The sequence below is a fragment of the Trichoderma citrinoviride genome (genome assembly GCF_003025115.1).
Source record: "Trichoderma citrinoviride strain TUCIM 6016 unplaced genomic scaffold BBK36scaffold_12, whole genome shotgun sequence".
Lineage (NCBI taxonomy): Eukaryota > Fungi > Ascomycota > Sordariomycetes > Hypocreales > Hypocreaceae > Trichoderma > Trichoderma citrinoviride.
The window spans coordinates 1,477,775-1,500,341 of NW_020194720.1; the positions used below are offsets into that span (position 1 = coordinate 1,477,775).

At 55.0% G+C, this 22,567-nt stretch overlaps 6 protein-coding genes across 6 annotated transcripts; 2 read left to right on the forward strand and 4 right to left on the reverse strand.

Moving 5' to 3' along the window:
* Positions 1–2,375: 2,375 nt before the first annotated feature.
* BBK36DRAFT_1181242 (cytochrome P450) lies at positions 2,376–6,151 on the forward strand (the record flags this gene model as incomplete). The annotated part of the gene is made up of 6 exons (XM_024896240.1): positions 2,376–2,487; positions 2,815–2,933; positions 3,000–3,722; positions 3,790–5,166; positions 5,228–5,424; positions 5,479–6,151. 6 exons carry the CDS (start codon positions 2,376–2,378, stop codon positions 6,149–6,151), a joined length of 3,201 nt encoding a protein of 1,066 aa, XP_024747326.1.
* A 250-nt stretch (positions 6,152–6,401) lies between these two features.
* On the reverse strand, positions 6,402–7,545 carry BBK36DRAFT_1181243 (inositol monophosphatase; the record flags this gene model as incomplete). The annotated part of the gene is made up of 3 exons (XM_024896241.1): positions 6,402–7,024; positions 7,126–7,284; positions 7,428–7,545. 3 exons carry the CDS (start codon positions 7,543–7,545, stop codon positions 6,408–6,410), a joined length of 894 nt encoding a protein of 297 aa, XP_024747327.1. The 3' UTR covers positions 6,402–6,407.
* A 727-nt stretch (positions 7,546–8,272) lies between these two features.
* On the reverse strand, positions 8,273–9,041 carry BBK36DRAFT_1126128 (hypothetical protein; the record flags this gene model as incomplete). The annotated part of the gene is made up of 2 exons (XM_024891350.1): positions 8,273–8,866; positions 8,937–9,041. The coding sequence occupies 2 exons, from the start codon at positions 9,039–9,041 to the stop codon at positions 8,273–8,275; spliced, it is 699 nt and encodes a 232-aa protein (XP_024747328.1).
* Positions 9,042–11,863: 2,822 nt separating this feature from the next.
* Positions 11,864–13,305, reverse strand: BBK36DRAFT_1171452 (histidine acid phosphatase; the record flags this gene model as incomplete). The annotated part of the gene is made up of 2 exons (XM_024895573.1): positions 11,864–13,181; positions 13,250–13,305. 2 exons carry the CDS (start codon positions 13,303–13,305, stop codon positions 11,864–11,866), a joined length of 1,374 nt encoding a protein of 457 aa, XP_024747329.1.
* Positions 13,306–14,814: 1,509 nt separating this feature from the next.
* Positions 14,815–16,481, reverse strand: BBK36DRAFT_1161954 (hypothetical protein; the record flags this gene model as incomplete). Its single annotated transcript, XM_024894410.1, has 3 exons — positions 14,815–15,422; positions 15,492–16,238; positions 16,376–16,481. 3 exons carry the CDS (start codon positions 16,479–16,481, stop codon positions 14,815–14,817), a joined length of 1,461 nt encoding a protein of 486 aa, XP_024747330.1.
* Positions 16,482–18,526: 2,045 nt separating this feature from the next.
* Positions 18,527–22,031, forward strand: BBK36DRAFT_1161955 (hypothetical protein; the record flags this gene model as incomplete). The annotated part of the gene is made up of 2 exons (XM_024894411.1): positions 18,527–18,683; positions 18,760–22,031. The coding sequence occupies 2 exons, from the start codon at positions 18,527–18,529 to the stop codon at positions 22,029–22,031; spliced, it is 3,429 nt and encodes a 1,142-aa protein (XP_024747331.1).
* Positions 22,032–22,567: the final 536 nt, after the last annotated feature.

The following is a 22,567-nucleotide window of genomic DNA, read 5'->3' on the forward strand; positions in this document are numbered from 1 at the left end:
TCTTCTTGTCGTCACGTCACCGAGCAGAAGCGGACTCATGTTTGTCACGAGGGGCGACGTCCATCCCCTGTCGTCACGCATGGTCTGAAACCAGAAAGTGGCTCAGCGGGATGTGTTTGATAGGTTGCCTCTGATGCCTGAGCTAGAGGGGTTGAAGGTCAAACGGAAAAGAGAACAAAACGAAGCATTATGATGAAGCTTCAACCGCATTGACTGAGGTTAGCGGCGCATACCATTAACGACATGACGATAGAAGGCTTTTACACACACAAATGGGAATTTAGCTCGCGCGATGATTTGAACACTGCCTGAAACCTGTTTCTATATCAGGCAGGATTGGGAAAGCAGAGAGGGGGGCATAGCCCACGGATTGAACTACGGTCGTTTTGTTTCCTATTATAGTTGCAGTTGGCTGCGGTTCGCGGTATATGCGAAGGACCTGTTGGCCAAGAGTGGTTGCGCGAGTGTAAGCCATGGACTGAGGCCGTTGCCGCCCGGTCGGTATGCGGATAGCATCTGTAGTATACTAGTATATTACGTGTCAAGACTCTGTTTTGCGCTGCCAGGTGCTTGCAATCTGTCATTACTTGTAGATGACTGGGCATTGCATCTGTACTTGTACTATATATAACGGCTGTTTTGGAGTGGTGTAGAAGGTGTGTATATATGTATAGACAATCTGGCATAGACATGAAGATGCGGAGTGAATGTCACGGCTCAACCTCATAGAGAGAGTGATGAGATTAACAAAGAGAATACCTGCAGAGGTTTTCGAGACTCCATGGAAGTGGCAGAAGTGAGGCTTAAGCAAGAGGGGCGAACGGGATTCGGGATGTAGATTTTTGGGTCTTTTTCGCGCTGGCCAGGGGGTTAGCCAACGTTGTGGCAGTTGTCGGCAGTTGTGCTATATGTTGTTTACGGCCGGGCCGCTATTACTATGGCATAGTAGTATCTGGTCGGAGGATTGAAGGATTACTACTAGTAGAACCAGGTATTTGGAACACTTTCTTGAACAGGCTTAGAGGTGGATATTGCTGTTTTTCTTATCGCCGGTCATGTAAGAGATGTTCAATCTTACTGCGTGTTACAACTACAATGTAAGGAAATTCTCCGGCGCAAGTGTCAAGGTTGAGTTGCATTCACGAGCGGCCCCACCGCCGTGAGCCGAGGCGCCGAGGCACGTACGAGTTGATGGACATGAGCGGGTGGGGTGGGTTCAGGGTTGTATAGCTGGAGGCGCTGAAAGAAGGACGTGTCAGGAAGAATGTGATGATGCCCACGGACACGGAGACGGGAACGGACACGGACACGGAGGGACGGAGTTGGCGAGGTAGGGCCGGTTTTGAGTTGTGTCTTGACAGGTGGCTTGAGGGTTTGTTGAGATTTCGGAGGATTGCTACTGTTTGTGGCGATGCATCTACTTGTATGATGTGTCTTGCTGAGAGACCGAGTCCGTTTTGGGGGGGTTAATGCTCGGTCTCTTAGGGGGTGCCGAAGGGAAACATGAGGACTCCGGTTCAGGGTGCACGGCATTGGTGAACGAGATAGGGGAGAGCGAGCCGAGGCTGTTCAAGTGTGATATCTGATCAAGAAACAAATCAAGTAGTAAGTAAAGAGAATGGAATGAACTTACATCAGGTAGGTAAAGGAGAGTGGTGTTGGATGGTGTCCCCATGTGGTAAGCGGCATTAGAGCCTCGATCTAAGCTTGCCGAGACCGAAACGCAGGCAAGCAGGGCATCCCAGGTTGTGCGCCATGTCCGCGTGCTCCACCACGGCGAGAGATGGCTTCAGGGGTGCGAGGGCGATCCACAGGCAGGTGGTCGGACGGGATTGCCGTCGAGTTGGGTGTAACGATGCCCGTTGTTCAGCTTCCGAGCGGCCGTGAAGCGAGAGAGCGGATGTATGTAGGGGCTGAAAGGATACATGTATGGACTGATGGAGGGTGGAAGAGAGTCAGGATGGCAATGACGGCATTGGAGCATTGCCCGGGCCCCAAGAACCGCAGTGTTTCGTATAAGAAGCAGCTTGGATGCAGATAAATGCACCAGCCTTGCCTCGCGAGGATCAGAGATCCGAAAAGACAACTCCTTTGTCCCACCATCGATCATCGTGGGTCCCTCATCGCCTGTTATTAGCGCTTGTTGGCACTTTTTCTCGAACAGACATCACTGATAAAGGAAGCTTGGACTTGTTTTCCCTTATTCCCCTTGGGTCTTGGTTCTTTTGCTCAACCGGGCTGTTGAGTGCGTCATATCGTTTCGAGGGTTTCTGATTGGACTGACTCCCCTCGTTGTTGCTTCTTTTCTTCAACTCCCTTCCTTTGTTTTGTTCAACTTTTCAGCCTTTTGAATTGGATTCGTCCTGAGCGTCGAGATGGCCGAGACTGTTCCTATTCCTGAGCCTCCTGGGCTGCCGCTGCTGGGGAACCTGGGCGAATTCTCTCAAAATCCCATTAGCGACATTATACGCCTTGCGGACACATATGGTAAGGCGGTTGAATCTCTGCGATACACGTACATCACCATCACCTACCACCTCAACCTCCCTATACACGTATATCTTCTTACGTACTCACGCACTTGCCCCTTCTCTGTGCTCACACCTTCCTTACGCCAACGACTGCCTTATTCTCTCTCACTACCTTATCGATAGCCTCATCTTTCATCTACACTCGCCTACCTACATACCTACCCTTAGTACTCATGAACCCCCTCACCTACCTTATCTCTCTCCTCACTCACCAGCAGCATCAGAACGACAATGCTTTTCCATCGCCATCCCGCAATGCTAACATGCATTTCTCCCTGAACAGGCGAAATCTACAGGCTTCACATGGGCACCCGTCCCGCCGTCTTCGTCAGCACTCAGGCCCTCGTCAACGAATGCTGCGACGAGAAGCGCTTCCAAAAGTCTCTGAGCTCTGTCCTGCGAGTACGCAAATGGCTCCCTCTCGTCTTCACATGATGACTACCATATCGACTGACACTGTTTGTCTAGATCGTGCGTGAGGGCGTCCACGATGGCTTGTTCACAGCTCACTCCGATGAGCCAAACTGGGGCAAGGCGCACCGTATCCTGACGCCCGCCTTTGGGCCGCTCCCCATCCGCGACATGTTCGACGAGATGCACGACATCAGCTCCCAGCTGGCCCTCAAGATGGCCCGCCACGGCCCTCACGAGCCCATCCACGTGTCCGACGAGTTCACCAAGCTGGCCCTCGACACCATTGCCCTGTGCTCCATGAACTACCGCTTCAACTCGTACTACCAGGAGAAGATGCACCCCTTCGTCCAGGCCATGAGCGACTTCCTGGCCGAGTGCAGCAGGCGGAACAGGCGGCCCGGCTTTGCCCCCAACTTCCTGTACCGTGCTGCCAACGAAAAGTTCTTCAACGACATCGCCATCATGCGAGACACCGCCAACGCCGTCGTGGAGGCTCGCAAGAAGAACCCGTCCGACCGCAAGGATCTGCTCGGCGCCATGCTCAACGCCACAGACCCCCTGACCGGCGAGAAGCTGAGCGATGCCAACATCACCGACCAGCTCATTACCTTTTTGATTGCGGGCCACGAGACGACATCGGGCATGATGTCGTTTGCCTTTTACCATCTCTTGAAGAACCCAGATGCCTATCGAAAAGTCCAAGAGGAGGTTGATCAAGTGCTTGGCCGTGGGCCAGCCAAGGTCGACCATGTGTCCAAGCTCACATACATCCAGGCAGTACGTACACTCTCTCAGTCTCACTTGGCCATCTACCTCTGGCAATACTTACATGACGATGTTGCAGGTTCTGAGAGAAACTCTACGTGTCACCGCCGCAATCCCCGCCTTCTCTGTCGAGGCTATCGAAGACACCATCATTGGAGGAAAGTATCTCGTCCACAAGGGCGAGCCCATCAGTCTCGTTCTCGCCAAGTCACACCTTGACCCTCTCGTCTTTGGAGAGGATGCCAATGAGTTCAAGCCAGAGCGCATGCTCGATGCAGAGTTTGCCCGGCTCAATAGGGACTTCCCCAACTGCTGGAAGCCGTTCGGCAATGGCAAGCGTGGCTGCATAGGAAGAGGCTTTGCTTGGAACGAGGCCGTCATCGCCATGGCTATCCTCTTCCAAAACTTCAACTTCACGCTCGACGACCCCAACTACCAGCTGGAGGTTGCTGCATCCTTGACGATCAAGCCAAAGGACTTTTTCATGCGAGCCCAGCTTCGGCATGGAATGACTGCCACGGAGCTCGAGCAGAGGCTAGTCGGCAAGGGCGTCCCTGAGGAGCATCATCGTGCGGACAAGAAGGGGGTGGCCGAAGCGAGTAGCAAGGGCTCTCAGAAGCCCCTGGCTGTTTACTACGGCTCCAACAGCGGTACCTGCGAGGCGCTGGCTCAACGAGTGGCGACGGATGCAAACAGCCACGGATTCAAGGTCACCGACCTTGCTCCCCTGGACACTGCCCACCAGAACCTTCCCAAGGACCGTCCGGTCGTCATCGTCACGGCCTCGTATGAGGGTCTGCCGCCTTCCAACGCGACTCACTTCGTCAACTGGATCGAGAACCTCAAGGACAACGAGCTCGATGGCGTCTCGTATGCCGTCTTTGGCTGTGGCCACCACGATTGGGTCCAGACGTTCCACCGCATTCCCAAGCTCGTGGACTCGACTCTGGAGCAGCACGGCGCCTCCCGCCTCATTCCCCTGGCCACCACGGATGCCGCTGACAGTGACATGTTTAGCGATTTCGAGACGTGGGAGGATGAAGCGCTCTGGCCTGCTCTCAAGGAAAAGTATGGAGCCGCGGCAGGCTCTTCTGAGGGCTCGGCCGGTGGCTTCATCGTCGACGTATCGCTTCCTCGCAAGTCAACGCTGCGCCAGGATGTCGAGGAGGCACTCGTCACCGATGCCAAAACTCTGACGACGAGCGGGCCTGCCAAGAGACACATCGAGATCCGCTTGCCCACGGGCATGACCTACCGATCCGGGGACTACCTCGCTGTGCTCCCTTTCAACCCGCCAGACACAGTAGCCCGAGTATTCCGTCGCTTCCAGCTTTCCTGGGATGCAGTCTTGACTATCCATTCGGATCAGCCGACTACCCTTCCGACGGAGACGCCTATCTCTGCAAACGACGTGCTTAGAGCCTATGTCGAGCTCAGCCAGCCGGCAACAAAGAGGGTGAGTTTAGCACATGGCTTTCAAACCCTCCGTCATGTATACTGACGCTGACGTTTCCTAGAATATCTCTGTCCTGGCCGAGTCAACTCAGGATGAGCAGCTCAAGGCTCAGCTCGAGAAACTGTCCGGAGACGATTACCAGCAGGAGATTGGCGCGAAGCGCGTTTCCGTCATCGACTTGCTGGAGAGGTTCCCGTCTTTGAACCTGCCTCTGGACTCGTATTTGGCCATGCTGCCACCCATGCGTGTCCGCCAGTAGTGAGTAAACTCTCGGCATAGTATCATGAGATACCTGGCTAACATATCTCGCAGCTCCATCTCCTCCTCTCCCCTGGCCGATCCCTCCAAATTGACTCTCACCTACTCTGTCCTCGAACAGCCCGCACTGTCGGGCCAGGGCTCTCACTTTGGAGTGGCCACTCACTTCCTGGCCTCTCTCAGCGCTGGTGAGAAGCTCCACGTGGCCGTTCGCCAGTCCAAGGCGTTCCACCTCCCCAGCGACGCCGAGAACACGCCCCTCATCTTCATCGGCACAGGCTCCGGAGTGGCTCCGTTCAGGGGCTTCGTCCAGGAGCGCGCAGCCATGATTGCCGCGGGCCGCAAAGTTGCCCCCGCCCTGCTCTTCTACGGATGCAGGGAGCCCGGCGTCGATGACCTGTACGCCGACGAGTTCGAGCGATGGGAGAAGCTAGGCGCCGTCGAGATGCGCAGGGCCTACTCGCGCACACCAGAGAAGTCGCAGGGCTGCAAGTACGTCCAGCACCGCATGTCGCACGACCGCGAGGACCTGTACAGGCTGTGGGATCAGGGCGCAAAGGTGCTAGTCTGCGGCAGCCGCGATGTCGGCAAGGCGGTCGAGGCTGTTTGCGTGCAGCTCGTGCAGGAGAGGGCTTCTGCCCGGGGGTCCGAGGTCACGGAGGAGAAGGCCAGGGCGTGGTGGGACAAGCAGCGCAACGAGCGGTATGTCACGGATGTGTTTGACTAGACGGGAGTCGGTCGTGGTGGTTTGGGTGTCTTGTCTCTGGGTTTGATGTTTGACTTGGGCATGATATTGGACGTAGCGTGCTTGACATGATCTTGGATTTTAAGAAGTGAATCTAGAAGCAGTAGTATCAGATATACGATACGTTGGACAGATGGTGATTTGGATAGATGAGGTAGCAGCGTCGAACAGTTTGTATATCTAAGGCATCTGCCTCTGTCTATACATCTAGAGCCTCAAGGCCATGCGTCAATCGCCCCTAAACAGAGTAATCCATCTTCCTATCGCCAATGACGCCCCAAAATTCCTCCACAAGCTCCCTCTGCCCGGCCGGCGCCCCCCTCACAGCGAGATAGACCCTCTCATCCACGGCCGGATTCCACTCGCCCGGATTCCCGCTCACCATGATGCCGCCCGCCTCCTCGAGGATGCACCAGCCGGCGCACACGTCCCACGCCCAGCACCCGCCCTCCCAGTACGCGTCCAGCTGCCCCGCCGCGACGGCCGCGATGTTGAGCGCGGCGGACCCGAGCGACCGCAGCGAGTGGACCATGGCGCCGCCCGTCTCCCTGGTGGCGGCGAGCTTCTTGAAGACGTCCGTCTTGAGCTCGTAGTTGGGGCCGTCGCGGGAGGAGCCCCATTCGACGGCGACGAGGGCGCTGGCCAGGCCCGACAGGGGCCGGGGGGACGTCGCGAGGGGGAGCCTCTGGGGCGGGGTGCCCTTGCCGCGGGTCATGTGGGCGCCGTGGGACTTGATTGCCGTGAAGAGGAGGTCTTGGTAGGGGTTGTAGATGACGCCGATGGCGGGCTTGCGGTTGATGGAGAGGCCGAGGGAGATGCATGCGTTGGGGAAGGAGTGGACGAAGTTTGTTGTTCCTGTTTGGGGAAATATGAGCAGGTGTTATGTATCAGTGAGAGATGGATGGATGAAGATGAGAAGATGCGGATAAGGGGGGAGGAAAGGGGAGTTCAAGTACCATCGATGGGGTCGACGATAAAGGTCGGTTCGGGACCAATCTTGGTGCCGGGCTTGTACGTCTCCTCGCCCATGAAGGAGAAGGAGGGGTAGGCGGCCTTGAGGCGGGAGGAGACCATTTTCTCGACTGCCTGGTCGACTTCCGTGACGATGTCGACGGCTGTTTATATAAACGAGCAAATCATTTAGCACAAGTCTCAGTTTCACACAAGTCGAGGTACGGCAGATGTGGAGTAGTAAAGTGAGGGTGTATCTTATGCTGTAGAGAGAGAGATATTGTGAGAGGGCATCTGTGAAACGCACAGTTGAGCTTTGTCCCGGTGCCAATGTCCGCTGGGTTGGCGGAGAGAATGGTGCGGCCGGCTTCGTAGGCGACGAGGACCATTTCGTCGTGGATTGCTTGGAGGTTGACGTCTGCCATTGTGGGGGGTATTTCGATTCGTGTCTTTGTTTTCACCGCTCTATTTTGTGTTTGATATATATTCACTCTTCTTGTCAATATGTAATGACTAAATGAAGCAACGGTTCAATTTCTCAATGAGAGTGAGAATGAGAGTGAGTGAGAGAAGAAGAGTCTCTGCTTGTCGTTCCGTCGTGAGATGGAATTAATGACTGGTGGGGGATGACATGAGAAGTGTAAAGGAGGAGGGGCCGCCTTGTGTGGGAACTGGAGGGGCAAGCAAGCAGCTTATTTTCCAATGACGCCTGTGACGTGGGGCCGCGTTCTGGACGGGGATGCTTTGATCTGTCCTCGACAACAATCACAAGTAAGGAGTTGCACCACGACATGGTTGATGATTTACCAGGCTGAAAAGGTTTTGAGAGTATATCGTTGGTTTCTTGATGGTCAAGATATGAGAAGACCCTCTTCATCGTTTATATGTGCAGTTGTAAACCTCCCTTTTTCCAAGCCGGCAAATGTACAGGTGATCAAAAGGAAAACACAAAACGACAGTCATAACAGAGACGGAGGGAAAGAAAAACATAAGACAGCCTCCAGAATAACGTATCGTGACATACATCATAAACAATCATTTTCGTAACAAAGCAAACCACCGTCAACATGCAACCCCTTTTCGTTCTCTTCTCCCATATTGACCTTCATCCCTTCCTCGAATCCCCTCCCCAGTCCCTCACTCCGTCACTCCTTAGATATTCTCCCTAAACATGGACCTCCTGTCGGCATGGCTACTGCCAGAGCTCCCCGGCCGATCCCCCGGCCTGTACGAAGCCGCGTCCATGGGCCGCGGGCTGACGCCCCGGAGGCTCGCCTGCGCATCGTCATCGAAAGGGTTCACGCGCCCAGCCCCGACGCCCGCCGCCGTCGCCGCTCCCGCATCTCTGCTCGGCCGCCGCCCCCGCTCAACGTCCTCGTCATAGGCCGCATGGGTCGCCGCCACCCCTCCCGCGCCCAGCCGGCCGCCGCCTCCGCCGTAGCTGGCGCCCGTGTACTCGGTGTGGCCCCCCAGCTCCTGCTCGTAGTAGCCGTACCCGTCAGCCTCGTTGCCGACGCGCGAGTCCCAGGCGTCGTCCGGGTCCAGCGGGCCAAAGCCGCGGTTGCCGGGCGGGCCGTGCGACGACTGCTCGTAGGCGCCCGCGGCCGACCGGTCGTTGCGGTGCTTGAACTTGCGCAGCACGTCGTTGAACCAGCCAACGATGCCGCCGCGCGCCGGCCGCGGCGGTCCGTACGGCGTGTCTGCCTTGTGCCAGGGCAGATACGACGAGAGACTAGGTGGTGGGAGCTGTGGTTGCGTTGAAGCGCATATGGTTAGCTCAGCCTCGTCGAGGTCAAGATGAAAGAGGGAATCTCACTCCCAGTCTTCGCGCGCGCAGCTGCGTGAATACAACCCATCCAGCCGCCGCGACAACCAGAATCACCACAATCGCAATGACGATGCCTCCCGCGGTCGAGACCATGGTCTGTGTTGCTGCCCGTCCGTCTGATCGCCTCTGGGAAGTAGTGCCTTTCTGTCAAACTCCCTGGAAGCCAAAGAAGGAAAGGAATCGAGTTACGAGTCGTCAAGAAATTGAGACGTAGTCCAGCAGGCGAGCGGTCAGTCTGGCAGATGGTTCCTCGATCAATTCTTCGACGAGTTGCTCAGTCGCATATGTGCCTCCACTGATTCGTTCGGGTCGTCGTTGCCGTTCAATAACTCGCAGCAGCGCGCTTGGCAGGAAGTGGAAGACGGGGAAAAGCAGAAGAAGATGCGCAGCTGTTGTTTTTGGGTGACGAGGCTATGTTGCCAATTGACTGCGGTTGACAATGACGGACAGGCGGGCTTGTTTGAACCGCGCACGGACTCGCTGGGAGTTGCTGCTGCTGACGTCGAGCGACTTCCGCTTCGGGGGGCGGCCTTATCGCTGCGTGTCTTATCGAGCTCGCATGTACTGGGTACCCTCGCCTTGGGCAACACAGAGGGGCATTGCTGGTTGTCGTAACTTTTGATGGTTGGTGCTTGCTCAAGCTCAATCTCATTGAAGTCTTCAGTCATCAGTCAGCAGTGCTCTCACCACCCCTATAAATAGTCCATTCAACTTCAACGACCAGTTCAAGCATCAGCCGACAGTGCCAGGGTAAGCCCTTACACAGCCTGTACGGTAATACGCCGCCGCCCATCGACTCGAGCTCGCTTTGGAACAATGAAAGCGACATCAAACGGTGCTGGTGAGAGCGGGTGTGATAACGAGCATTAGTATTAGAGGATTAGTAACATACCCTAGGCCAGAGGTCCCAGATCCCTCCTGCATACCCTCTAGATGGAATTACAAACCACACATGACCAAAACAACAGCTTCAGACCCTTTCTCGCCCTTGACATCGCCAAGATATCCCAGTTTTCCCTTTCCGACACGAGCCAACAAAACGGCACTTTCGCCAGGGTTGTGTGCATTTTCCGAGAAATCGAGAGACTCAACAACGGAATACTCATTCGTCACATACCAAGCATCTGAAGGGTCTGCATGTGTGAGGAAGACAGCCTTTTGGCTGTACTCTGAGAGAAGTCTTGAAGCCAAGTCAGCCCCAACCACCTGGTGGTTGAGTACCAGCGTCGTCCGGTGGTATGAGCCTTGGTCCCAGTCCAACCCTGCTTTGGCAAAGAAAGATTTGATGCTCAACGGTTCGACGAAGCATGAAAAGTCGCCCATAAGCACAGCTGTGCCACCCTGCCGTATATACTGTAATACCGCATCCCAAACGGCGACGTTTTCCCTCAATGTGATAGCCTCGTCGGTGATGAGAACAGCGTCTGGTCGTGGGCCTTCCAGGAGCATCCATCTAGCAAATTCTCCATCCTAGACAGCGCGGAAAAATGAGCCCGCTCGTATTCTAGTAAAGAGCGAACCGCACATCGAATCGAAAGATAGGAGGCGATTGAGGGAAACAGAGAGGATTCTGGGCTTCGTAATTCCAGCCATTGTGTTGACTCGGAGCTTCGCCTTTACGGCCATTTCGTTGGCTCCAGATGCTTTATTCAGAGCCTCATTTGCGAGCGCATCAGCTTCTTTGTTCTCCTCCCGTGGGATCTGCCAGAACTTGAATGTCATGCCCCGGCGATCGCGATAAGTCATATCCTTTAGTCGCTCATGAATATTCACTAAGGTGTCAAAATGAGCTGCCCTCTTCCCCTGCGAGGTCAATCCATTGTTCTCTATCCAGTCATGGATCCATGTCGAAAAAGTCTGGACGAGATACGACGAGTCTGTTCTGATATGATAGTGTAGCAGCGAGAAGTCCCTAGACACGTGGTTATGAATGATGTTCAGCGCCTGAGATAGAGCCTCGATTTCGGCCCGAGTACTCGTCTGCGGAAGATCAGCGGCCAAGATTCCACTTGAATTGTGCGGAGACTGAGGTCCGAAATAAACACCCCAGGAGGCCCGGGCTGAGGGGGTTCCGTTGCCACGACAAGCTCCGTCAATAGACACGACAACGGTGTGCCTATTTAGGCTCATCTGATCCGTGTTTGGATTCATCTCTCGAAGCTGTCGGATCCGTTTCTCGGAATTGTAGACAATGAGTCGGTCGTCAGGAACATCGCGGTGTGCATGACTGTGTCTCGGGTCAAATATACGCTGGCGTTCAAAATGAACCCCGTACACCACACCGCAGAAGAGTGCCATTGTACGGAGTATGTTGCTCGGATGTGTGAAGTGGTTGATGGATGCTGTTGAGCGATGATTGTGTCTGGGTTGTGTGTGCCGAGGGTATCCATGACTTTATCCTCCTCTATTCCTGCCGATTCTTCGCAGTACCGACTGCCTTACTATCTGTTCATGTGCGCATATACAGCAGCAGGCTGCCCTCTGGATTCGGCGCTCTTTCTTTCTACTGGATCAATACCTCAAGTACCTTCCTGACGATCTGTTCTGCAAGCAGAAGACCAGGAAGGAGCAATGGAAACCATCAAACATCAGCCCATGCCTAGACTCATGTGGTGTCTCTTTCGATGCAAGCTTAGCTTCAACAAGGTTGGTATGTGTTGCGTATCTCTTCGCTTTGTGAGGTAAACTCCAAAGCTGGATGATAATGTAATATGAAGCGACTCATGGTGTAAACAGTGAGTAGTAAGCCTCACCTTATCGATGCTCAACAGTAGAGCAACGGGGATCTATATAACTGCGTCCCCATGGACGGCACAAGCCCCTCCTTAGCCTGCCATTCGCTTCAAAACGCAATGATAAGATAATGCTAACAGGTGATTATACGCTCAGATCAAGATCAAGTTCATGTATCATAGTCACCCCTCAGCCTTCAAAGGACACTGATTCCACAGCCCTCCACCGCGCACAAACGTAAGGCTATCAATGAAAGCACCCAGCTTGCACCGCCCCAGTCTATCCGAGTTGCACGTCCGCATCGGCACCACCCGGTCGTTGAGAATGATGCGCACCAGCTGCTCGTTCGAGCCGCTGCACTGCATCTTCTCCAGATACATGCGGGCACCGAACGGCACGGCCCACGAGGCAGAGAACCCATGGAGCTTCTTGGGAGACAGCTTGTACTTGAGCGGCAGGTCCATGGTCGAATTGAACAGGCCCAGGGCCGCAAAGATGGAAGACATGGTGTTGTCGTGAGAAAAGTCAGCATACAGCTTGTCGTCAAGGGGAAACGTCTCGGGCGAAGAGTCGAGCGTCGTATTCGTCGTGGTGGCGTCGTGCACAGGTTCGCCGGTCAGTCTGGCAATCAGCTCGTTGCCGAAACCAACCCCCTGAGAAGGACCCATGGGATTGCCCCTCCCATAGCCATACCACTTGTCCAGAGATTGGAAGTAGTCGTAGCTTGTCCACTCGTCAGCCGAGAAGAGTCTGCAAAAGTCCGAGGGCGCACTCGTGTTGGCCACCGCATTAAATGGGCACAGGTCCATCATGTAGACGGTCTCGGTCAGGGTCAGGTTGGCGCCAGGCAGCTTGCTGTTGAGCCTCCTGTTGATCGCCGGCCCGAAGACGCCAAGCCAGACCTGTTGGTTCTTGCTCACAATCTCGGATGCCGGACCCTTTTCAAAAGCAGGGCACGCTCCGTGGTTCAGCGTGTTGTTAAACGCTTCGCTCTCTGGAATGACCAGAATCTCCTTAGTTGCGTTTGAAGCGTCGCGGTGCTGAGCTCCATAGTACCCCTCGAGAAACCTCTGCGCCGACAGAACCACTCGCTCCGACCCGGATGCTCGCACAAAAGGGTCGAAATCAGACGCCAGGCTGTGGTAGCGCTCGAAAAAAGCCTTTCCAGAGTCCACCATCTGCTGCTCGCCAAAGGGGGTGAGATCGTCGGCGCCAAGGTTGTACTCGTAGTCCTTGAGGAACTCGAATCCCTTGCCATAATCCTCAACGCTGCTCTGGATGCGCTCAATCATCTCTCGATAGACATCTGTCTTCTTTTGCGTCGGGAACCGCGCTCCATGGCGTGACAAGACCTGCGCAAAAGTCACACTGCAGCCCGCCGGGATGGAAGTGTCGATGGTGGAGGGGACTGAGAAGACGGGCGAGTATTGGCCCCAGATCTGCGAAACGTCTTCTGTGCAGTTGCCGACAGCTTCGCAAGTCGAGGAGGGCTTGGCTCGGCTTTGAAAAGCAGCCAAATTAGCGTCTCTCATTCATGTTCGTCCTTGATCCTGAGTTCATGTGCATACCCGAGTGAGGCCAGGGTCAACAAGATGGCAAAGAGTGCCATTCCGCCGAGGGACATCTTGATCAGTCTGAATTGTCCCTGCGACGAAGCAGAGTGTGCACGTTCTGCGAGGCGCTGTCGTCGACTCGAATCACGCCGATCAACCTGCCGACGCTGCTGAGGCTCTCGTTCAGACTCCACGTCCGGCACAGCGCTGTATTTGAATGCGTCTCGCGACGCCGCGCCTCGGATGGCGGCTACGATTCTGGACACGGACATGATTCCGAGGGGTCGGGATACGACATTAGAATCTCTGCTTTGCTTTTCTTAGCAACAGACAGCGTAAAGTCCCTCCTGCTGCTCCTGGTCTCCCCCCCTCAATCTCTCCCTCTACTCTGCGGTTGAGAGCCAGCCCTTGGTAAGCCGCGAGAGGTATAGCAGGAAGAGAAACGTGCGCTGAGGTGCGGCAGGGGATTGGTCGATCCGGCGCCAATGGCCAATGTAAAGGTACAAGTATTACTTTTGCCCTTTGCAAAGTCAGCTCATCGTCGTCCTCAAATACGAGATAAGGAGCAGTAAAAGTGAAGGCGGAATGCGGCGCTTGGTTCTTGGCTTGAAGATGCCGGGAATGGCTGCGCTTGGCTGAAGCCTCGATTCGGTCCACGGGTTGTTAGGAGAATCGATGAGTAAGCGAATGTGAGTTCGGGAAGTCTGATTAGATAATGTGCTACCGCCAATCAGGTTACACGGTTCAGCACCAGGTCCCTCAAGGTTCTCAGCAGTGACAACCTCTATTCAGCCTGAGAGATGCACGCAAAATGTGCCTGAATCACATGAGCTGTACCTGCAGCCAACCCCATTCGTTGCTTCTCCCAGGACTGCCATCAACCAAGAAATACTATTTGAACTCAATGATTGAAAGCATCTCACTTAGTCTAAGCCTGTGAATACTTGTACTAAAAGACACTCCATGCATTAGCCCGTGCAACGCCAATGCACCACTGCCCAGCCCAAAAGGCACCGCTCGGCACTTCTTCGACATTGGGCACTAACACGCATGAATTCACCGAGTTGGTGAAAATGTAACTTCATGCCACCTTGGCTGCAGTGCAGGGCGGTCCTTTGATTCAGTCTTATCGTCGACCTTCATTTGGAGGCAAACCGCGGAGAACTTGGCACCTCACGTCAAACACAGACACTGCATCACATGCCATCTCCGCAGAGTAGCATCTACTACACACCCACGGGGATTTATGCTCAATATTATACTATTCGGATTCCCTCCTCTATTTGAAGATTTTCCCCTCAGTAACGCCCAAGTGATCGTCTGGATGTCGCTCAGCTGCATCCGTCACTTGTCATCTTTATTGGTATAACCCATGGGGGCATCAAGGCCCGTCCCATTCTATTCCCAGCCCAGTCCAGCCCAGCCCAGCCTAATATGCCAGACGTGCCACCCGTTCATTATCCCTCCAGTGGTTTCCGCGCCGTCTAAAAGATGTGATCCAGCACATGCGTGATATGTGTAGTAGTATATACATTAGTAGTAGCAACATTCCGTCAGATATGTACAAGGTCCGCGCCTGGTCATATTGCGACGCCGACGTTCACCGCAGCCGGGCTCCGGACGTTGTTCATCCCGAAGGTGGCCCTTCTGTCAATGAAAATGTCTTCCTCTTCCTCTTGCTGGTTCTTGGATGGCGTGCTCCGAGGCGACCAGGCCGATGGCACAGTGCGGTCTCCGTCGTTCGTCGACCAAGTAGACAACGTATCAAATGTCTCGGTGCTCTGCCTGTGTGGCCGCCTAGGCGGTGTTACACACTGGTAGAATCCTTCGCTTCCCTTGATAGGACGCGGAACGTTTGTGACAGAGTCCAGGCTCTGCTTTCTGGCACGGTCTGGCTCCGGGAACAGCCAGGTAGAGACTCGCGAAAACGACTTCTTCTTCCGTAGCGGTGGCCGTAGCACAAGGGGCAATGGCGGGGGCGGAGGTGGCGGGGAAGACCGCTGCCCTCTCATCGACTGTGAAAATTGCCGAATGTTGTCCAGCGTTTCCTCGTACGCCTCCAGCTGGCTAATGTGGACAGACGCTGTCACGGGCCCCGTGTTGGGCAGTGACACCTCTGTGTTCAGGCGCTCAGCGAATGACGGCGCCGCTGGTGGGAGCGCAGGAATCACCGGAACTTCCGCCGTTTCTGCATGATTACCGCATAAGCCAGGGAACTGTGCACAGAAAGGGGACAAAGCTGCGTCTGTAAGCTTACCGGGTATAGTGCGAGCCATGGAGTGGGCTGTTGATGGTCTGCTCGCGGTGTAGAGGCTCTGCCGCTCGATAATGTCGTTGATCTTTCTCTGCAGCTGTTCCACTTCATTCATCGCAGATGCCACCCGCTCTTTGATCGTCTCCATATCGGACGGCGTGTAAGCCCGGGTGCGAGTCTGCTTGTCGGAAGCGAGGTGCAACGGCGACACCTCTGGGCTGCGCGATGACGGAGGAGCCGCAACATTTTTTCGAGGAATGTGAAACGATGGTGATGGAGTGTCTCTTTGGTGGTGAGAATGTAAAGAGTCATCGCGAAAGGGCCTTGCTGGAAGATGGACCAAAGATGGTGGCGTCATCTCACTCGGAAAGTTGAAATCGGGGAGCATCGGCGACAGCTCTTTTCCCGAACTCAAGACGTTCAGCTGCAACGGCTCAAAGGGAGTCTCGGGCGTGTCCGGCGTCAAAGGACTCTCCCAGGGCCGAGGCGGGCGCTGGGCAGGAAACGGGAACTGGAAAGAGCCGGAGTCGACATGTCTGAATTCAAACGGTGCTGAGATTTGCAGCTGAGGCCGTGTACCGTCCCTCTGCGCCCTGCTCCTCGAAGAAAAGCCCGGCTGGCTGGATGCGAACGTCCGCTGCACTTTTTGCCTCCAGCTAGGCCGGGGAAGCTCAACCTCTGGAACCGCCATTGGGGGCGGATGGGATATCGGCTGGTCGCTGATAATGCGGATGTGACGGTTGTTGTCGCCTGGCGCCTATAAGTAAGTGAGAGGCTCTCAGACATTGCCTGGTCTGCCAACAGCAGATGCAGCCGGAGGGAGGCAACGAGGGTGGGGAAATAGATTGAACGGAATCGAATAAAAATACAATAGAATCACCACATACGTCGCTCGGGTCTCTCGTCGATGCGAAAGGCAAATGGTTCCCAGCACGTGAGACAAGAGAAGCATGACGCATATGCTTCCCCAAAGACGCCCGTCGAAGCTTTCATGCTGGGGAGAGAAGAAGCAGCCTCATGCCGACTGGGCCGGCAGATTCGTCTTTAAAGCGAGGTAAGGGAGGGGACCGAGAAGCGAATGAAAAGACCGACCAGCGAGCCCCGTATGACATAAAGGAAAAATAAGAATCAAAAAAAGATCAGAGCAGATCCGGCAACATCGACTGGAAAGTTCAAATCGGAGGGCCGGGCGAGCTCGTAAATACTACTTCGCATCTGCAATAGCGCAGCTCACCCAACCTCGACATGGACATGGACAGACACTCGACTGGAGCCAGTGTCCGCACTTGGTCCGCCCTTGCTCGCCCATGTTCGCCCTCGTCTGCCCGTAGGTGTGTGTGTCTGGTGTCTGGTGTCTGTCTGCCCTTGTTTCTTTTCTCAGCAGCCAGTGCCAGAGGAGATGAACACACCTCGACAAAGAGCTAGACAGACGGCCCAGTCAGTGGCGGCTGAGCAGCGACGATGGTGAGCCAACAGGGCCGCCACGGTGATAGGCTGGGCCGCACAGGCGGCCGTCCAGTCGGCGCGTAGAAGCCATGGATGCGGATGGCTGGCGCTACCCACAAGATTGCAGGATCCACAGACGGCGTCAGACGGCCGGGCTGGCATAGCGAGTCGATGTCTTGCATTCGCCACGGCTTCATTCGTGGCTTTGCTCCAGAGGGCCCGAGGAGGGGTCGCGTGGGCGGCCGGCATTGGCCAGCTGCTGGCATGCCCTCGGGTTCCCCTGGGCCTGGCGACCATGTCCAGGATGTGCTGCCAGAAGAGGGCTGACGGGTCGAGGTGTCTCGTCTCGAAGCTGGAGCGTGTTTCGGCTCCGGCGCAAGCAGACAGGCGAGGCCCTCGATGCGGTGCGATGCGGTGCGATGCGAAACCTGCCCATCAGATCAGTGCCTCATCTCGTCTGCCGTCTCAGCGCCACGCAGCCGAATCTTGCCTCATCCGGGACCCTCGTTTTGCTTCTTTGGGCCGTCGCAGCTCGATTGGCGCGCGCGCTTCTCTCGTTTCTCATTTCCCGCTTCGTCTCTCGCTTCGTTTCTGCTTTGCTGCCGTCCGTCAGTCAAAGCAGAGGAGCCCAATCAAGCAGTCGCTCAATCACTTGACCTGGAACAGTCCGTCGCTGCGGTTTCCTCAGATCTCCATTGTCCGGCGGTGTTCCTATCTTTAGCACCGCTCTGGCGGTGATCATGATGACATGCTCGTACTGTCCTCGAGTCCATAGCCAGACACTCCAACACCAAAGATTATGGTGTGGGCAGCGTCGCGATGGCTTGACTCGAGAAGCGGCCACCTGACGCCCAATAGACGAGGGGCCGGCATGCAACAGTAATACCGGATGCTCTTCGTGCTGCTGCGGCCAGTGGCGTGGAGAGAAGACGCAGAAGAGACCCAGCAGGAACTGAGGATACGAGCGAAGCCATCATGCATGTCTCAGTTTCTTCCACCCTCTCCGGAGGGACCGCACCAGTGCGAGGGCCTGACCTGATGTGATTGTGATGCCGTCAGTATCATGCATGCATGCACGGCCTTGGTCTCTGTCTCTCTTTCTTCCTTGATTTTCTGTCTTTTCTGATGTCTTTCTTTTTCGTCTTCTTTTTTTTCTTGATCTTGTCTTGAGCTTAGAATAACTCGATTGTGTGTATACCTACTCGTATGTATTGCAGCCACCAAGAGCCATGCCATGTGCTGCATGTGAGATCTGTGCCTGTCCAAATATGATCTAGTAAGGTAGAAATAGAAAGTCGTGGCTTACGTACGGGCCAGTCAGAGTGGCTTGACTTGAGTGGCTTGACATGTCGGAGGTGTTTGCAGTGGGGTTGTGTCAGCCCGGTACGTACCTTCTTTAGCGGAGAACTGCAGCGAGCAATTCCGTAGAACAGCCGAGAGTGGGTGCTTGCGATAAGCTTGCTGGGCTTGCCTATCCTGGAAGCACCTGAGGCGGTAAGACCCGGCAGTATCTCAAAATATCTAAACGCTGCGACGACAATTGCATGCAAATCGCCAGCAGCAGCAGGACGAATTGCCGAAGGTCATGCAAAATGGGCAAACGAGCTTCCAATGACGCCGACGGAGCTGCGGCGTTCCGCAAGCGCCAGAAAATCACACACGATGTTCCCACCGGCGAGGATGTGAGCTCGGGGGAGCAGCTGCGCGCTCTGCTCTCGTTCGACCAGGACATGCGCCGGGCAAGACATGGTGAGTTGGGATCAAGTTAAAGAGATTACACGTTCATCATGGACCAATTCTTTTGGTGCTAATAGCTCTTCAACAGGCCTGCAGTCCTTCAAGAGGCTTCTCGACAGCATAGTCTCCGGCGAGGGCGATCGATCCGCGAGTCTCGCCATTCTACGGGAATATCTCGAACTGGTCAAGCCGAGGCTCGAGGGCGAGGACGCCGTCTATTTGAGCGACATCATGGAGATGTGGTCATTTGCTGCCCAGACGAACGAAGGCGGTGTCATGTCCTCTGCGGCTGTTGTCCTCGCCCTCGTGCTCAATGTCGTCTCGGATTCGTTGGAGCTCGTCAAGCACGGACTGGGTATTTGCCAAACGCTTGTCCAGGAGCGCCAGCTCAAGTCAATATCGAAGAACTTATCCTCAGACAAGTCAAAGGGTTTCATCATATCACCCACACTGCGATTGCTTCGCGAAGCAGTGTCCCTCGACGGAGGCGCCTTCGCAAGACGGATAGTGCGCGCCAAGACGTATACTTTCGCCTCTCTCGGTAGAAACTTGGAAATTGGAGGCACTCTAGAGAACCCTGAAGACTCTCGGAAAGCGTCCGTGAGAACAAATGCCGTTCGCTTCTTCTTGAGCTGTCTCAAGTATCTGCACTCTGACGGCCGAAAGGAGTTGCTCTCTCAGAAGGAGCTGCTGTCGCATCTGACATTTATGATCAAGAGTGATCCGCCGTCTCTCGTCGTGGAGATTCTGGACAGCTTGCGGACCCATGTGTTGGCAGACAACAAGATCTCACGAGATATCAAGTTCAAGTCTTTCAATACCAAGACGCTGATGCGGATACTCGCTCTCTACAGCTACTCCAGCAGCACAGAATCGGAGAGCGAAGTCGACCGGGTCATCGAAAAGGCCCATCAGTTTCTCATGTACGTCTGTACCAACCCGGTTGCCGGCATCCTATATCCCTCCACCGGCCTTTACCCCAAGGAGACAAACGAAGAGTTTTCGGTTCAGCTTGCCAAGCAAAAGAGCTCAGCACACAGCAATCTGTCCAAGGACGACTCCTACCGCGACGGCGTCCCCGTCTTCAACTTTGTCTTGTCTGAGTTTGCATCAAAGCTGCGCCCCTGGTCCAGCATGAAGCACAGCCAGCTCTTGACGGCGATATTCGAAGCGGCTCCGGAACTGATAGCAAACTACTTCTTCAACAACCAGTCGTTCACGTTTGAGCCCAAACTGACAATGACGTGGATTGGATATGCCTCGTTTCTCTTTGATACGATGAGGATCCCGCTCCCCCCTTCATTCGGCGACAAGACACGCTTTGCTCTCGGCCCTCCTCCTACAAACATCGTCTTGGATAACATCCTACCACTTCCCCTGAACCAAAAGGTCATGGTTCGATGCCTTTCACCCAACTCGAACCTCACGTCCTTCTTCGCGACGAGAATGCTGATCGAAGCGCTCGAGAAGCTGTCGGTCGCCATCAAGCTGCATAGAGAAGGCTTTCGAGCGACAGACACTCGGTGGACTGAGGCCGCCCGAAGGCTCATCGATGCCTTCTGCAGACGCATCCCGGATATGAAGGAGATTGTGCGAAGCTACAAGGGCATTGCCAGCGAGAACACATTGCACAAGGCCATGGCCAGCAGGCTGCTTCTCCTGTACTACGAGATGATCCCACAAGTGGCGCTGGCCGCAAACTTTGACGTCTCGCCGTTCTTCGTCAACGTCCTCCGCAGCTTGCAAAGCGACGGCTCCGACGAGCAGCAGCACGACGGATTCCGCGAGATGGAGCTGGAGAACCTGGTGTCGATAGCCAGTTACTCTCCCGGCATGCGCTGGTTTGCAAGAATCGAGATTCTCAGCGGCAAGGGCCAGTCGTCGCCATTCACCACACTCCTCAAACTGCTCTCCAGCAGCGACCGAACTGCACCTCTTGATCAGCTGAAACGAGTCCTTGCAGACGTTGCTGTGGAAAACCAGCTCGTCTCAGCCGCCACTAGACTAAACCCTCTTCTCCAAGCCATTGCACTGAGCATCGATGAAAACAGCCCAGAGGACATGGAGAAGATATGGTCCTTCTTAGACAACTGCATCAGCCGCTGTGCCACATCGCCCATTAAATACCTGGATGTGCTCGAGAGCTACTTCGCAGACGATGACGGCGACGTACAAGCAAAGGCCAGTGCCCGCAGCTTCAACCTGCTCGCCGTTGCCATGGCAGAACAGCTGCCCTATGTCATCAAATCTGCGGATGCCCATGAACGCGCCTCGCTATCGAGCTTCATCTCTCTCTACTTCAGCGCGCTGTACAAGAAAAAGGGAAGCGAAGCGCTCGAGCGCGTCTACGCCAAGGTCCAAGAGTGCTTCTCTTCTCATTCCGTGAAGCTTGCCAAGCTGGGAGCGCGCAAGATGCCCAAAACCTCAGGTAGCGGCGCCCATGAAGGCGAAGAAGACGACGGCCAAGAGCACGAGGGCAGCTCCCAGCAGAAGGAAACCGCACTCAACCAGGAGCAACTTGAAGAGGCGCTGCACATTCCCTTTGCGAGCCCGGAAGACACGGGCGTGCTTCTCAAATGGCACAACAAAGCCGTCGAGGACCTCATTGAAGACGGTCTCATCACAAGCCTCATCCGCCTCCTCGCCTCAGAGCACACCAACATCCGCAAAGAGGCCCTAACAAACCTCCTCAAGATGGCTGCGAAAATCGACGAGTCCGCCTACGAAGAGAAGAAGCAAATCTGGCTCCTCCTCTCCGAGCTCGCCGAATCGTCCCGACCACAAGTAGACAGCGGCCCCGTCCCCTCCGCCTTCGTCGCCTTCTCCATCCACGCCCTCGACATCCTCAAGAGCCCGCTCCACCCGCTCTACCCCAAGGTCAACAGCTTCCTCACGCGCAGCCCCGTCTGGTCCCCCGAGAAGCTGCCCCTCGCCCACGACATCCTCCACGGGGAACCCTCCGAGGACGACAAGTACTACACCGAAGTCGCCTGGTTCCTGACGTACATGCTCGACGCCCTCCAGACGCCCTTTGACCTCGGCGTGTTCCACAAGAAGCGCTGGCTCGAGAAGATCCTCGCCCTGGGCAGCAACCCCTACCTGCGGACGAATCTGCGCCTCCGCGTCCTGAGGATCGTGTATCGCGCCACGTGTATCGAGTCGGGCAGTACGACGCTCATTACGAGGTTCGGGCTGCTGACTTGGCTCGATGCCCAGCGGGCCGCATGTGGGGGCTCCGACGAGGCGGCTCTTTACGAGGCCTTGATGGAGCGCGCGTGGAACACCTGTGACCAGGCGAGGGTCCGGGCCTGGAGCAAGGGCGGGGTGGAAAAGCTGTTGGCGAAGAAGAAGACGCACTGAGAAGCCAAAGGTGTGAAGGTTACGTTATATAGAAACGTGGGCATGGGGAGAAGAATATGTTCCCTGTTTGGCTTTGAGCATGCAGATATAGGATGAAGATACCCTGAAAAGCTGGGGGAGGTGGAGAGTACGAGTTGACGGAATCAATTAATGAAGCTCTTTTACGTCTCTCAGGCTTCAATGTATATACGGCCAAACAAGATCACTGTCTATAGCTTATAGTTTCTATTTACTTGTATGTTGATTGATTAACCTCAGCCATGTGAATCACGAGGAGTCATGTTCTTGAGTCAAGACCAGCTGCATCATCAGTACCCAACACTTGAGGCACTGCAGGATTGCCTCATATACCCATCATACACATGCAACACTTCACAAGCAGGACTATGAGAGGCCAAGGGGCATAGAATGGCCTTGAAACAAATTGTATTCGCTTACTCAAAACTCCAAGTCAATGATGCAAAAACATACCTGATACACTACTCATCCCTCATCCATCTATCCTTGAGCACGCCATTAAAAATGAAAATCCGTTA